Source organism: Pongo pygmaeus, chromosome 16 (assembly GCF_028885625.2).
Source record: "Pongo pygmaeus isolate AG05252 chromosome 16, NHGRI_mPonPyg2-v2.0_pri, whole genome shotgun sequence".
NCBI lineage: Eukaryota > Metazoa > Chordata > Mammalia > Primates > Hominidae > Pongo > Pongo pygmaeus.
In genome coordinates this window covers 92,157,016-92,171,563 of record NC_072389.2, presented here as the reverse complement: position 1 = coordinate 92,171,563, position 14,548 = coordinate 92,157,016, and the positions used below count along the sequence as shown (strand labels likewise).

Sequence of the window (14,548 nt, the reverse complement as noted above, 5' to 3'; positions counted from 1 at the left end):
GAGGTTGTCAGAGCAGAGAGGAATTCTGTTTTGTTGTGGATTGAATGTGTGCGTGTTTAAATGTGTATTATATAGGGAGTTCTTCCTTTTAAGTCCCACTCTCTGTCTCTCCTCTTAGAAGCTAAAGCTTTCTACTCAGAGAAACATACTTTTTTTCAAATTTTGAGCTGCTGTGCAAGCCATGTGCTTCCTTCCAGAGGGTAGACTGCAGAGATTATGGTGCCTTCTAAGATTGGAGGAGGAAGAAGGTCAGAATGAAAAGATTGTACATTTTCAGCAGTGTAGAACCAGTATTCTTGTTTTTAACTTTGTAATTTCAATAGCTTTAGTAGTTTTTGGTTACATGGATGAATTCTATAGTGGTAAAGTCCCCTTTAAGTGTACCTATCACCTGAATAGTGTACATTGTACCCAATAGGTAATTTTTCATTTCATTTCATTCATTCATTTCATTTCATTCCACTCCCACCAACCCCCTTCTGTTTCTGCAGTGTCCATCATACCAGTCTGTATGCTTTTGCATACCCGTAGCTTATCCCACTTAATGAAAACATGTGGTATTTCATTCCTGGGTTACTTCACGTAGGATAATGGCCTCCAGTTCCATTCAAGTTGCTGCAAAAAATATTAATTCATTCTTTTTTATGGTTGAGTAGTATCCCATGGTATATGTATATGTGTGTCTGTGTATAAATATATATATAAATATATATACTGTGTATTTTTATATATACCATATACATATATATACTGTGTGTATACATATATATATACACACAGACACACACATATGTGTGTGCATATTTATATATGCCACATTTTCTTTATCCACTCATCAGTTGATGGGGACTTAAGTTGATTCCATATCTTTGTGCAATTATGAATTATGCTGCAATAAACATATGTGCAAGTATCTTTTTAATATAATAACTTTTTTATTCCTTTGGGTAGATACCTAGTAGTGGGATTGCTGGATCAAATAGTAGATCTTTTAGTTCTTCGAGAAATCACCATACTGCTTTTCATAGAAGTTGTACTAATTTACATTCCCATTGGTAGTGTGTAAGCCTTCCCTTTTCACTGCATCCATGCCTACATCTGCTGTTTTTTGATCTTTTAAAAACAGCCAGGAGGAGCTAAGATGGCCAAATAGGAACAGCTCCGGTCTACAGCTCCCAGCGTGAGCGACGCAGAAGACGGGTGATTTCTGCATTTCCATCTGAGGTACCGGGTTCATCTCACTAGGGAGTGCCAGACAGTGGGCGCAGGTCAGTGGGTGCATGCACCGTGCGCGAGCCGAAGAAGGGCGAGGCATTGCCTCACTCGGGAAGCACAAGGCGTCAGGGAGTTCTCTTTCCTAGTCAAAGAAAGGGGTGACAGACAGCACCTGGAAAATCGGGTCACTCACACCCGAATACTGTGCTTTTCCGACGGGCTTAAAAAACGGCGCACCAGGAGATTATATCCCGCACCTGGCTCAGAGGGTCCTACGCCCATGGAGTCTCGCTGATTGCTAGCACAACGGTCTGAGATCAAACTGCAAGGCGGCAGCGAGGCTGGCGGAGGGGCGCCTGCCATTGCCCAGGCTTGCTTAGGTAAACAAAGCAGGCGAGAAGATCAAACTGGGTGGAGCCCACCACAGCTCAAGGAGGCCTGCCTGCCTCTGTAGGCTCCACCTCTGGGGGCACGGCACAGACAAACAAAAAGACAGCAGTAACCTCTGCAGACTTAAATGTCCCTGTCTGACAGCTTTGAAGAGAGCAGTGGTTCTCCCAGCATGCAGCTGGAGATGTCAGAACAGGCAGACTGCCTCCTCAAATGGGTCCCTGACCCCTGACCCCCGAGCAGCCTAACTGGGAGGCACCCCCCAGCAGGGGCAGACTGACATCTCACACGGCCGGGTACTCCAACAGACCTGCAGCTGAGGGTCCTGTCTGTTAGAAGGAAAACTAACAAACAGAAAGGACATCCACACCAAAAACCCATCTGTACATCACCATCATCCAAAACCAAAAGTAGATAAAACCACAAAGATGGGGAAAAAACAGAGCAGAAAAACTGGAAACTCTAAAAAGCAGAGCACCTCTCCTCCTCCAAAGGAACGCAGTTCCTCACCAGCAACAGAACAAAGCTGGACGGAGAATGACTTTGACGAGCTGAGAGAAGAAGGCTTCAGACGATCAAATTACTCCGAGCTACAGGAGGATATTCAAACCAAAGGCAAAGAAGTTGAAAACTTTGAAAAAAATTTAGAAGAATGTATAACTAGAATAACCAATAAAGAGAAGTGCTTAAAGGAGCTGATGGAGCTGAAAACCAAGGCTCGAGAACTACATGAAGAATGCAGAAGCCTCAGGAACCGATGCAATCAACTGGAAGAAAGGGTATCAGCCATGGAAGATGAAATGAATGAAATGAAGCGAGAAGGGAAGTTTAGAGAAAAAAGAATGAAAAGAAACGAGCAAAGCCTCCAAGAAATGTGGGACTATGTTAAAAGACCAAATCTACGTCTGATTGGTGTACCTGAAAGTGATGGGGAGAATGGAACCAAGTTGGAAAACACTCTGCAGGATATTATCCAGGAGAACTTCCCCAACCTAGAAAGGCAGGCCGACATTCAGATTCAGGAAATACAGAGAACGCCACAAAGATACTCCTCGAGAAGAGCAACTCCAAGACACATAATTGTCAGATTCACCAAAGTTGAAATGAAGGAAAAAATGTTAAGGGCAGCCAGAGAGAAAGGTCGGGTTACCCTCAAAGGGAAGCCCATCAGACTAACAGCGGATCTCTTGACAGAAACTCCACAAGCCAGAAGAGAGTGGGGGCCAATATTCAACATTCTTAAAGAAAAGAATTTTCAACCCAGAATTTCATATCCAGCAGTGAAGGAGAAATAAAATACTTTACAGACAAGCAAATGCTGAGAGATTTTGTCACCACCAGGCCTGCCCTAAAAGAGCTCCTGAAGGAAGCGCTAAACATGGAAAGGAACAACTGGTACCAGCCGCTGCAAAATCATGCCAAAATGTAAAGACCATCGAGACTAGGAAGAGACTGCATCAACTAACGAGCAAAATAACCAGCTAACATCATAATGACAGGATCAAATTCACATACAACAATATTAACTTTAAATGTAAATGGACTAAATGCTCCAATTAAAAGACACAGACTGGCAAATTGGATAAAGAGTCAAGACCCATCAGTGTGCTGTATTCAGGAAACCCATCTCACATGCAGAGACACACATAGGCTCAAAATAAAAGGACGGAGGAAGATCTACGAAGCAAATGGAAAGCAAAAAAAGGCAGGGGTTGCAATCCTAGTCTCTGATAAAACAGACTTTAAACCAACAAAGATCAAAAGAGACAAAGAAGGCCATTACATAATGGTAAAGTGATCAATTCCACAAGAAGAGCTAACTATCCTAAATATATACGCACCCAATACAGGAGCACCCAGATTCATAAAGCAAGTCCTGAGTGACCTACAAAGAGACTTAGACTCCCACACATTAATAATGGGAGTCTTTAACACCCCACTGTCAACATGAGACAGATCATTGAGACAGAAAGTCAACAAGGATACCCAGGAATTGAACTCAGCTCCGCACCAAGCAGACCTAATAGACATCTACAGAACTCTCCACCCCAAATCAACAGAATATACATTTTTTTCAGCACCACACCACACCTATTCCAAAACTGACCACATGCTTGGAAGTAAAGCTCTCCTCAGGAAATGTAAAAGGACAGAAATTATAACAAACTATCTCTCAGGTCACAGTGCAATCAAGCTAGAACTCAGGATTAAGAATCTCACTCAAAACCACTCAACTACATGGAAACTGAACAACCTGCTCCTGAATGACTACTGGGTACATAACGAAATGAAGGCAGAAATAAAGATGTTCTTTGAAACCAATGAGAACAAAGACACAACATACCAGAATCTCTGGGACACATTCAAAGCAGTGTGTAGAGGGAAATTTATAGCACTAAATGCCCACAAGAGAAAGCAGGAAACATCCAAAATTGACACCCTAACATCACAGTTAAAAGAATTAGAAAAGCAAGAGCAAACACATTCAAAAGCTAGCAGAAGGCAAGAAATAACTAAAATCAGAGCAGAACTGAAGGAAATAGAGACACAAAGAACCCTTCAAAAAATTAATGAATCCAGGAGCTGGTTTTTTGAAAGGATCAACAAAATTGATAGACTGCTAGCAAGACTAATAAAGACAAAAAGGGAGAAGAATCAAATAGATGCAATAAAAAATGATAAAGGGGATATCACCACCGATCCCACAGAAATACAAACTACCATCAGAGAATACTACAAACACCTCTACGCAAATAAACTAGAAAATCTAGAAGAAATGAATAAATTCCTTGACACATACATTCTCCCAAGACTAAACCAGGAAGAAGTTGAATCTCTGAATAGACCAATAACAGGAGCTGAAATTGTGGCAATAATCAATAGCTTACCAACCAAAAAGAGTCCAGGACCAGATGGATTCACAGTTGAATTCTACCAGAGGTACAAGGAGGAACTGGTACCATTCCTTCTGAAACTATTCCAATGAATAGAAAAAGAGGGAATGCTCCCTAACTCATTTTATGAGGCCAGCATCATCCTGATACCAAAGCCAGGCAGAGACACAACCAAAAAAGAGAATTTTAGACCAATATCCTTGATGAACATTGATGCAAAAATCCTCAATAAAATACTGGCAAACCGAATCCAGCAGCACATCAAAAAGCTTATCCACCATGATCAAGTGGGCTTCATCCCTGGGATGCAAGGCTGGTTCAATATATGCAAATCAATAAATGTAATCCAGCATATAAACAGAACCAAAGACAAAATCCACATGATTATCTCAGTAGATGCAGAAAAGGCCTTTGACAAAATTCAACAACCTTCATGCTAAAAACTCTCAATAAGTTAGGTATTGATGGGATGTATCTCAAAATAATAACAGCTATCTATGACAAACCCATAGCCAATATCATACTGAATGGGCAAAAACTGGAAGCATTCCCTTTGAAAACTGGCACAAGACAGGGATGCCCTCTCTCACCACTCCTATTCAACATAGTGTTGGAAGTTCTGGCCAGGGCAATCAGGCAGGAGAAGGAAATCAAGGGTATTCAATTAGGAAAAGAGGAAGTCAAATTGTCCCTGTTTGCAGATGACATGATTGTATACCTAGAAAACCCCATTGTCTCAGCCCAAAATCTCCTTAAGCTGATAAGCAACTTCAGCAAAGTCTCAGGATACAAAATCAATGTACAAAAATCACAAGCATTCTTATACAACGACAACAACAGACAAACAGAGAGCCAAATCATGAGTGAACTCCCATTCACAATTGCTTCAAAGAGAATAATATACCTAGGAATCCAACTTACAAGGGACATGAAGGACCTCTTCAAGGAGAACTACAAACCACTGCTCAAGGAAATAAAAGAGGATACAAACAAATGGAAGAACATTCCATGCTCATGGGTAGGAAGAATCAATATCGTGAAAATGGCCATACTGCCCAAGGTAATTTATAGATTCAATGCCATCCCCATCAAGCTACCAATGACTTTCTTCACAGAATTGGAAAAAACTACTTTAAAGTTCATATGGAACCAAAAAACAGCCCGCATCGCCAGGTCAATCCTAAGCCAAAAGAACAAAGCTGGAGGCATCACACTACCTGACTTCAAACTATACTACAAGGCTACAGTAACCAAAACAGCATGGTACTGGTACCAAAACAGAGATATAGATCAATGGAACAGAATAGAGCCCTCAGAAATAATGCCGCATATCTACAACTATTTGATCTTTGACAAACCTGAGAAAAACAAGCAATGGGGAAAGGATTCCCTATTTAATAAATGGTGCTGGGAAAACTGGCTAGCCATATGTAGAAAGCTGAAACTGGATCCCTTCCTTACACCTTATACAAAAATCAATTCAAGATGGATTAAAGACTTAAACGTTAAACCTAAAATCATAAAAACCCTAGAAGAAATCCTAGGCAATACCATTCAGGACATATGCATGGGCAAGGACTTCATGTCTAAAACACCAAAAGCAATGGCAACAAAAGCCAAAATTGACACATGGGATCTAATTAAACTAAAGAGCTTCTGCACAGCAAAAGAAACTACCATCAGAGTGAACAGGCAACCTACAAAATGGGAGAAAATTTTCGCAACCTACTCATCTGACAAACGGCTAATATCCAGAATCTACAATGAACTCAAACAAATTTACAAGAAAAAAACAAACAACCCCATCAAAAAGTGGGCGAAGGACATGAACAGACACTTCTCAAAAGAAGACATTTATGCAGCCAAAAAACACATGAAAAAATGCTCACCATCACTGGCCATCAGAGAAATGCAAATCAAAACCACGGTGAGATACCATCTCACACCAGTTAGAATGGCAATCATTAAAAAGTCAGGAAACAACAGGTGCTGGAGAGGATGTGGAGAAATAGGAACACTTTTACACTGTTGGTGGGACTGTAAACTAGTTCAACCATTGTGGAAGTCAGTGTGGCAATTCCTCAGGGATCTAGAACTAGAAATACCATTTGACCCAGCCATCCCATTACTGGGTATATACCCAAAGGACTATAAATCATGCTGCTATAAAGACACATGCACACGTATGTTTATTGCGGCATTATTCACAATAGCAAAGACTTGGAACCAACACAAATGTCCAACAATGATAGACTGGATTAAGAAAATGTGGCACATATACACCATGGAATACTATGCAGCCATAAAAAATGATGAGTTCATGTCCTTTGTAGGGACATGGATGAAATTGGAAATCATCATTCTCAGTAAGCTATCGCAAGAACAAAAAACCAAACACCGTATATTCTCACTCATAGGTGGGAATTGAACAATGAGAACACATGGATACAGGAAGGGGAATATCACACTCTGGGGACTGTTGTGGGGTGGGGGGAGGGGGGAGGGATAGCATTGGGAGATATACCTAATGCTAGATGACGAGTTAATGGGTGCAGCATACCAGCATGGCACATGTATACATACGTAACTAACCTGCACATTGTGCACATGTACCCTAAAACCTAAAGTATAATAATAATAATAAAAAAAGATGCTATTCCATTAAAAAAAAAATAAAATAAAAGATGCTATTCCATTAAAAAAAAAAAAACAGCCATTCTTACTGGGGTAAGGTGGTATCTCACTGCAGTTTTAATTTACATATCCCTGATAATTAGTGATGTTGAGCATTTTCTCATGTTTCTTGGTCACTCATATAACTTATTTTGAGAAATATCTGTTCACATCATTTGACCACATTTTAATAACATTATTTCTTTTTTGTCTTGCTGATTTGTTTGAGTTCCTTGTAGATTTTGGATATTAGTCTTTTATCAGATGTATAGTTTGCAAATATTTTCTCCCATTCTGTAGGTTGTCTGTTTACTCTGTTATTTCTTTTGTCATGCAAAATGTACTTAGTTTAATTAGGTCCCATTTATTTATTTTTGTTTCTGTTGTATTTGCTTTTGGAGTCTTCACCATAAATTATTTGCCTATGCCTATATCCAGAAGAGTTTTTCTTAGGTTTTCTTTGAGAATTTTTACAGACTCAGATCTTAGATTTAAGTTTTTAATTCATCTTGAGTTAATTTTTGTATTTGGTGAGAGATAGGGATCCAACTTCATTCTTCCACATGCGGCTATCCAATTTTCCCAGCATCATTTACTGAATATATATTTTTTCTACTTGGTCAAAGATTAGTTAATTGTAGGTGGTTGGCTTTATCTCTGGGTTCTCTATTCTGTTCCATTGGTCTATGTGCCTACTTTTATACCAGTGCCATGCTGATTTGGTAACTGTAGACTGGTAGTATAACTTGAAATCCAGTAATGTGATGCCTTCAGATTATTCTTTTTGCTAAGGTTTCAGCTATTTTTTGGTTCCATATAAATTTTAGGATTGTTTTTTCTAATTCTGTGAAAAATGATGTTAGTATTTTGATAGGAATTGCATTAAATCTGTAGATCACTTTGGGCAGTATGGTGATTTTCAAAATATTGATTCTTCCTATCCATGAGCATGGGATATTTTTCCATTTGTCTGTGTCATGTTTGATTTCTTTCATCGGTGTTTTGTGGTTCTTGTTGTAGTGATCTTTTACCTTCTTTGTTAAATATATTCCTGGGTATTTTTTTTTGTAGCTATTGTTAATAAAACTGAGTTCTTGATTTTATTCTCAGCTGGTTGTTATTGGCATACAGCAGTGCTATTGATTTGTGTACACTGATTTTGTAACCCAAGACTTTACTGAATTCAGTTATCAAATGTAAGAGTCTATTGAGGGAGTCTTTAGGGTTTCCTAGGTATGTGATCATATCATTAGCAAACAGAAATAATTTGATTTCCTCTTTTCCAATTTGGATGCCCTTTATTTCTTTCTCTTGCCTGATTGCTCTGGCTAGGACTTCCAGAATGAGGATTCTTAAGAGAAAAGAATCCACTTTGCTCTCTAAGCAAAAAAAGATTGACTTAGCAAGACTAGAGGGTTCAAATCCTGCACACTCTGAAATAAGATCTGTCCCTTGAATGACTCCTAGGAAATGAACTTCACACTCTTAGAATATTCTGCTGAATAACAGATCTTTCTTTACCTTGGGACTTGGGCCATGCCAGATGGTTGATGCTAATAATGTGACTTATGGTGGGGCTCTAGGACCATGACACATCAATTTGACCTCTGGAGAGATGGGAGACTGAGTAACTAAGATCAGCCATGTAGGATATTTGATGGCTACATAACTGACCCCCCGACAAAAACCCTGGACACCAGAGCCAAGTGAGGTTTCCTGGTAGGCAACACATATTGTTGCTGGAGAGTCAAGCACTGTCCATATATCTCTACTGGGCAAGGATACCTGGAAATTTCTAACTTGTCTCTCCTGTACTCTGCCATGAATGCCTTTTACCTTTTCTGATTTTAATCTGTGTCCTCTGAAGGTAATACACTGTAATTATGAATATAACTGCTATTCTGAGTCCTGTGAGTCCTTCTAGGGAATCACTGAGCCTGCGGATAGTCATAGGGCTCCCCAACACACGCTTTCAACAGTAAGTAATGAAGACAGGCTATGTTGCAGGGTAGAAAAACATATCAGAACTGAATTCCCACTCTGCCATACACCTCTGGGTGATCTCATTGAAATCAGTTTGCTTGTTCATCTCTTTTGAGATTTAAATAAGATTCTACATTATATATTCATCTATTTTAAAAATAAATATTCATTAAATGTGCCACCTTTTTGTCACATAGTAGATGTTCAAAAAGTGGCTAAACATAGAGATGATTAATTGATTTGGCCAGTATGTGAGCTTCTTCACTCTATTTTAAGTTTGTTAGGTTATGTAAGGACTCTAAATTTGGACGTATGTCCCTCTACATGTTTGTAGACAGGTATGTTCACAGTTTGTAGTTAATAAATGAGCATTTTCATATGGTTACTTGGCTGCCATTTTCTCTTTATTATCTTGAGCCAAGTCGTCTGGTTTCAAATAGTGTTTTTTCAATCAATTGTATAGTACTAGAGGCTTGGGAAAAGAGCCTAGATATAAAAATCCCTGGGACAGTGCCAGAATAAAATTTGGAATATAGTAAGTGTTAGTTGAACATAAACACCTAGAGGATTTTGTTCCAAACACTATTTAATAGGTATATACATTTTCTTTCTTATGCAATAACTGAAATACCAGAAAAATGAAGACTCAGGATATGGAGTAAAATATAATTTTTTGCCCAGTTTTTACCAATGACTACTACATTGGGGGTTTGCCTTTGTTGTAGGGTCAATTGTGTCCCCCCAAAAGATGTATTTGAGTTCTAATCCCTGGTACTTGTGAATGTGACCTTATTTGGAAACAGGGTCTTTGCAGGTATAATAAAACTATGATGACGCCATACTTAATTAGAATAAGCCCTAATACAATGACTGATGTCCTTATTAGAAGAGGGCAACTTGGACACAGAGGGAAGATGGCCTTGTGAAGACAGAGGCAAAGATTAGAGTTACGCTGCCACAAGCCCAGGAATGCTAAAGATTGCTAGCAACCACCAGAAGCTGGAACAGACAAAGAAGGATTCTTCCTTAGAGCCATCAGAGTGAGTATGATCCTGCCAACACCCTGATTCCAGACTCACACCTCCAGAAATGTGAGATAAGTTTCTCTTGCATTACACAAAGCTACTCAGTTGTGGCAGTTTGGTATGGCAGCCCAGGAAGTCAATGCACCATGCATCCTCCATTCTATCTTGTCATACATAGGTTTTTGGTCATTGTCTATTCTTGCCTTGGCAGAATATAATCTGCTTCCTGGAAGGTAGAAGGAAGCAGCCAGGAAGGTGGAGGCAGAAGGAAGTGACTCACCACGGGACTTCGGCCAATGCTGCTCAGGTGGTAGAGGAGGCCTTTGGCATGGTAAATGGTTGGCTGCAGATGAGCACTGGGAGAAAGCCATTGTCTGTTCAAATCTTCCCCGCTCAGCGAGCATCTGTGGCTACAGGAACAAACAATAAGCAAATAAATACACCTTCAGAAGAAAATAACTTGAGAAAATAAAGCTCCACAAGATAAACAATTGAACTAATGAATTCAAAACTTTCCTCTGATTTCTTCCCAATTGGCATCAATTTCAGACATCCAGAAAGCTGTAGATCTGTCCCCCAAATGAACTAGAAACCATATTTGACTTGCTATCAGATTATCAGAGTTTTAAGACAAAGTTGGAAAATGTAGTTCCCCATTATATACATCCATGGGGAATACATTTAATAAATTTCTCTAGGCTATGCGTTCTTCAGTTCTACAGATAATTAAGTTGCATTCAATCTATCATACTTGGTGTGTTACATATGATATTTCCAGCTGGTTCAATAACTCTGCAAGGTAGACATTAGAACACCCCAATGAAGAGACTGAGGCTTATAAATGATTAAATGGCTGGAGATCTAGGTCATAAGAAGGAGCTACGCTTTCCCCCCAGATTTATTTGCTTCTAACCCTTATTCTCTCTCTTCTATTGCACTGCTTGACATTTACCAAGAGAATCAGAGTGCCTTTTTCAAATATATCATCATGGTATATTAGAGCAATAATGAGCTCAAAATCATACAATCCCTCATTTGGGGAATGATGATGTTCATATTCAAAAGTACCAAGTTACTTTACAAAAGTGACCCAGCTGGTAGTGAAAGGATTGACTGCCACTCACAGTAAGGAAACTGAGATGCTGAGTTGTCAGGCAGAGTGATCCTAAAAACCCACAACCACCAGAGATTACCAAGGGCAGCCCCTCCACAGGACACATTCCCAGTAGTCCTGCTAAGGTATTATTTACTCAGTAGGGTCAATGAGCTAAGTGCCACAGATTGGGAGGATCAGCACAGCATCTCCAACACCTCCAGCACCCCCAACTCCTCCCAAGCCCTCCACCATTGTCCTTCCACACCCAAGCTCAGTGGAATTGCTAACAGTTCCCACTTGACTTATGGCCTCCAGAAGTGTGAGATGAGTTTCTGTTGTTTTAAGCCACGCAGTTTGTGGTAGTGTGCTGCAACAGCCCTAAGAAACCAGTACACAATACATCACCCATTCTTTCTTGTCATACATAGGTATTTGCTGGGGCTCCTCCATCTTCATGCACCCCTACCTCTTCAACGTTTAGGGGATCAATCTGCAGGGGAACTTTCCCTGATTTTCCAGGCCATTGCATCCATCTCCTATTTGCTGCAATAACAACCTGAGGCCCCCTTGATCAGAGTCCTTATAAAACCATTTTGGATGGATTTTTATTTTTATTTCTCTTGACTTCCCAATTAGACTAGGAGCTTCCTGGGGACAGGGACAGTGAGAGTATCTTGGTCACCATCAAAACTCTAATATAGTAACTCTGTCAGAGTTGATATTGGACAAATAATTTGGAAAGAATAAATTTACCAGCATTCACATGCAGAATCAGATATGATTTCTGTTTTGTTTCAAACACACTGTTTTCAATAAACATTGGAGGTAAAAAGAAGGTTCAGTCCTCAGTCTTCTCCTTTTACCACTTATTCATTTCCATGTTCCTGAAATTATCTTTAAATATTAGCTTCCTGCTGCCTGTCAGACCCTCTTACAACTTACTGGAAACTAAAAATCTTTAGATTAATCACTTATCATGATTTCTCCATTAAAATATTTTGACTTGATAAATGGTGGGTCTTGTGCATGTTCTTCTCTGGCTTTGTTTGTTCTTTGCCTGCTTTTTTTCCTCCCTTTCTCTTTTTAATAGCAATGACATCTAGAAATAGGGTTTATCAGTTCTGCCTGGTGACCAAGGATGAAGGTAAAATATGAAGCAGATTTTCAATGCTGATAGCACCAGAAAGGAACAGGCAGCCCAGAATTGCTCCCAAGCACATTTGCTGTGTTTAAATGAATTTCTTTTCTCAAATCAAGGTACTTGCAGGCACAACATCCCAGAGCCCCAGGATTCTCTTTGACTGCTCTATGATTTCTCCTTGCCTTGACCTGGATTCTCATCAACAATGGGGATTTGTTTTTTCCTTTGTAACACTGACTGTGATGAAATTAGTTGAGGCCCTTTAAAAGCATTTCTGCTTGTATAAATGAAAATGCAAACATACATGTGTCCAGCAGCCAGCAATTCTGTATGAACTCTCTCTACATCTTCTTTCCCTATGCTCCATGGAAACCAAGTTCAGGGGCAACATCTACATGGAGAAGGCTCACGTATTACCACTTTGCAGAAATACTATTTTAGATCACAATTTCCAAGAATAAAAAAAAATAAAGTTTTGTGCTGAAGCCAGAAGCCCAAACTTGAATAACAAGACTTAGTTCCAACTCCAAGCTGCTACCAGATATAGGATTTGAAACCTCTTTGAGAGTCAACATTCTCATGTGTGAAATAAATAAGTCAAACCTCCCCCTAGGTTTATTTTGAGGATCGAATGAAATAGCCATTTTAGATATCCCTATAAAGAAATATATACTTCTCTCTCTACCTATGTCTGTGTCCATGACTATATACACATCTGTATCTACGTCTACATCTTCATCTACATCTAAAATGCTCTAGGATGCACAGCACAACTTTGACTACATTCATTGGTTCCTTACCTCATCCTATTTTTTTTTTCTTATAAAGAATAATCAGATAGCTATATGCAGGGCAAGTGGAAGGGAGAATGTCTTGACTAAGAACTCCAGGCAAGAGTCTGTGGTCAGTTTTAAGTAACAGTTTACTTGGACACACCTAAGGTAGGGGCAGTAGGCTGAACAGAAAAGAATTTATCTAAGAAAAAATGCATAGAAATAATCAGTAGAAACTGCTGATTGAAATTTGGGCTGTTCAACAGTGCACAAAGGAGGACCACATCTAAGAATATCTTAATACAGAGATTTGGAGAGAAATTGGGCCAATGTGAGACATACAGAAGTTAAGAAAGCTCTTATTTTGGGGAAAATTTGGTTTGTTTGTTGTCTGTTTTGGAGAGGTAGAGGCAATGAATCATTCCATTTGTGTAGACAGGTTGTGTGGATTTGGGAAGCCCATGTGATTGTATTTGTCTTCAGGACTCTATGGTGGTTATGATTTGGAGAGTATCTCTGTGTGTGACTAGGGCTTTGGCAGTCCCTGTATCTATGCAAATGCAGGTTATTATAATATGTACAACACCTAACTTGAGTGCTTTTCCTTTTAAAGCGAATCCATTTGCTTCCAATCTCTGAATCCATTTGGCATTTTGTGTTAATAATATCGGAGATTCATGCAGTCAGAAGAACTGTTGCTGCTCTTCCCAGGGATTTAAGCATTTGAAGATGAAATGCACCCCATCTTATTATCTACTGTAGCATTTCTGAAATGACAGCTGCTCCTTCTATGGGGGGAGAATTAGCAGATGGACAGCTATGACTGGCTGGCAATAAATTCAGTGCCTATAATTTCTGAAAAGGGGTCCTCTCTCAAATAGTTTGAAATTCTGCTTTCTTTATAAGAATCATAAAATGGTGATTATTGCTACAGTTGGCCCTCTGTATCAACGAATATGGAGGGCCAACTGTACTAAGCCATTTTATATAAGAGACTTGAGCATCCACGAATTTTGATATCCATGGTGGTGGGTGTGGGGAAGGTGTCCTGGAACAAATAATCCGCAAATATCAAATGATGATGTTATTTTTCCCTTCACTGAAACCTGCAAAGTTACAGGGCAAAATTATCTGCTTCATTTTGTTTTTCACAAATAAAGACATTTGATCTGACTTGTCTTCCTTATTTTAAAAAGCTTTAGTTTAGATAACTAGTTTAAGACAAAGTGTATAAGCACTAAATATGCCAGATCTAGGATGCTCAAATTTCCAGTTTGTCTAGGAATGTTGCATTTTTAGCTTTGAAATGCTTGCATCCCAGGAACTCTCTCAACAAATGCACACCAGAGATGTGATAA

At 39.4% G+C, this 14,548-nt stretch overlaps 1 protein-coding gene across 1 annotated transcript in view; it reads right to left on the bottom strand.

Moving 5' to 3' along the window:
• The window catches only part of AGBL1 (AGBL carboxypeptidase 1), a 912,082-nt gene that overhangs the window by 378,846 nt on the left and 518,688 nt on the right, over positions 1-14,548 (bottom strand). Inside the window, 1 exon segment of the mRNA XM_054451589.2 lies at positions 10,461-10,590. Within this exon segment, the coding sequence (XP_054307564.1) occupies positions 10,461-10,590 (130 nt within the window).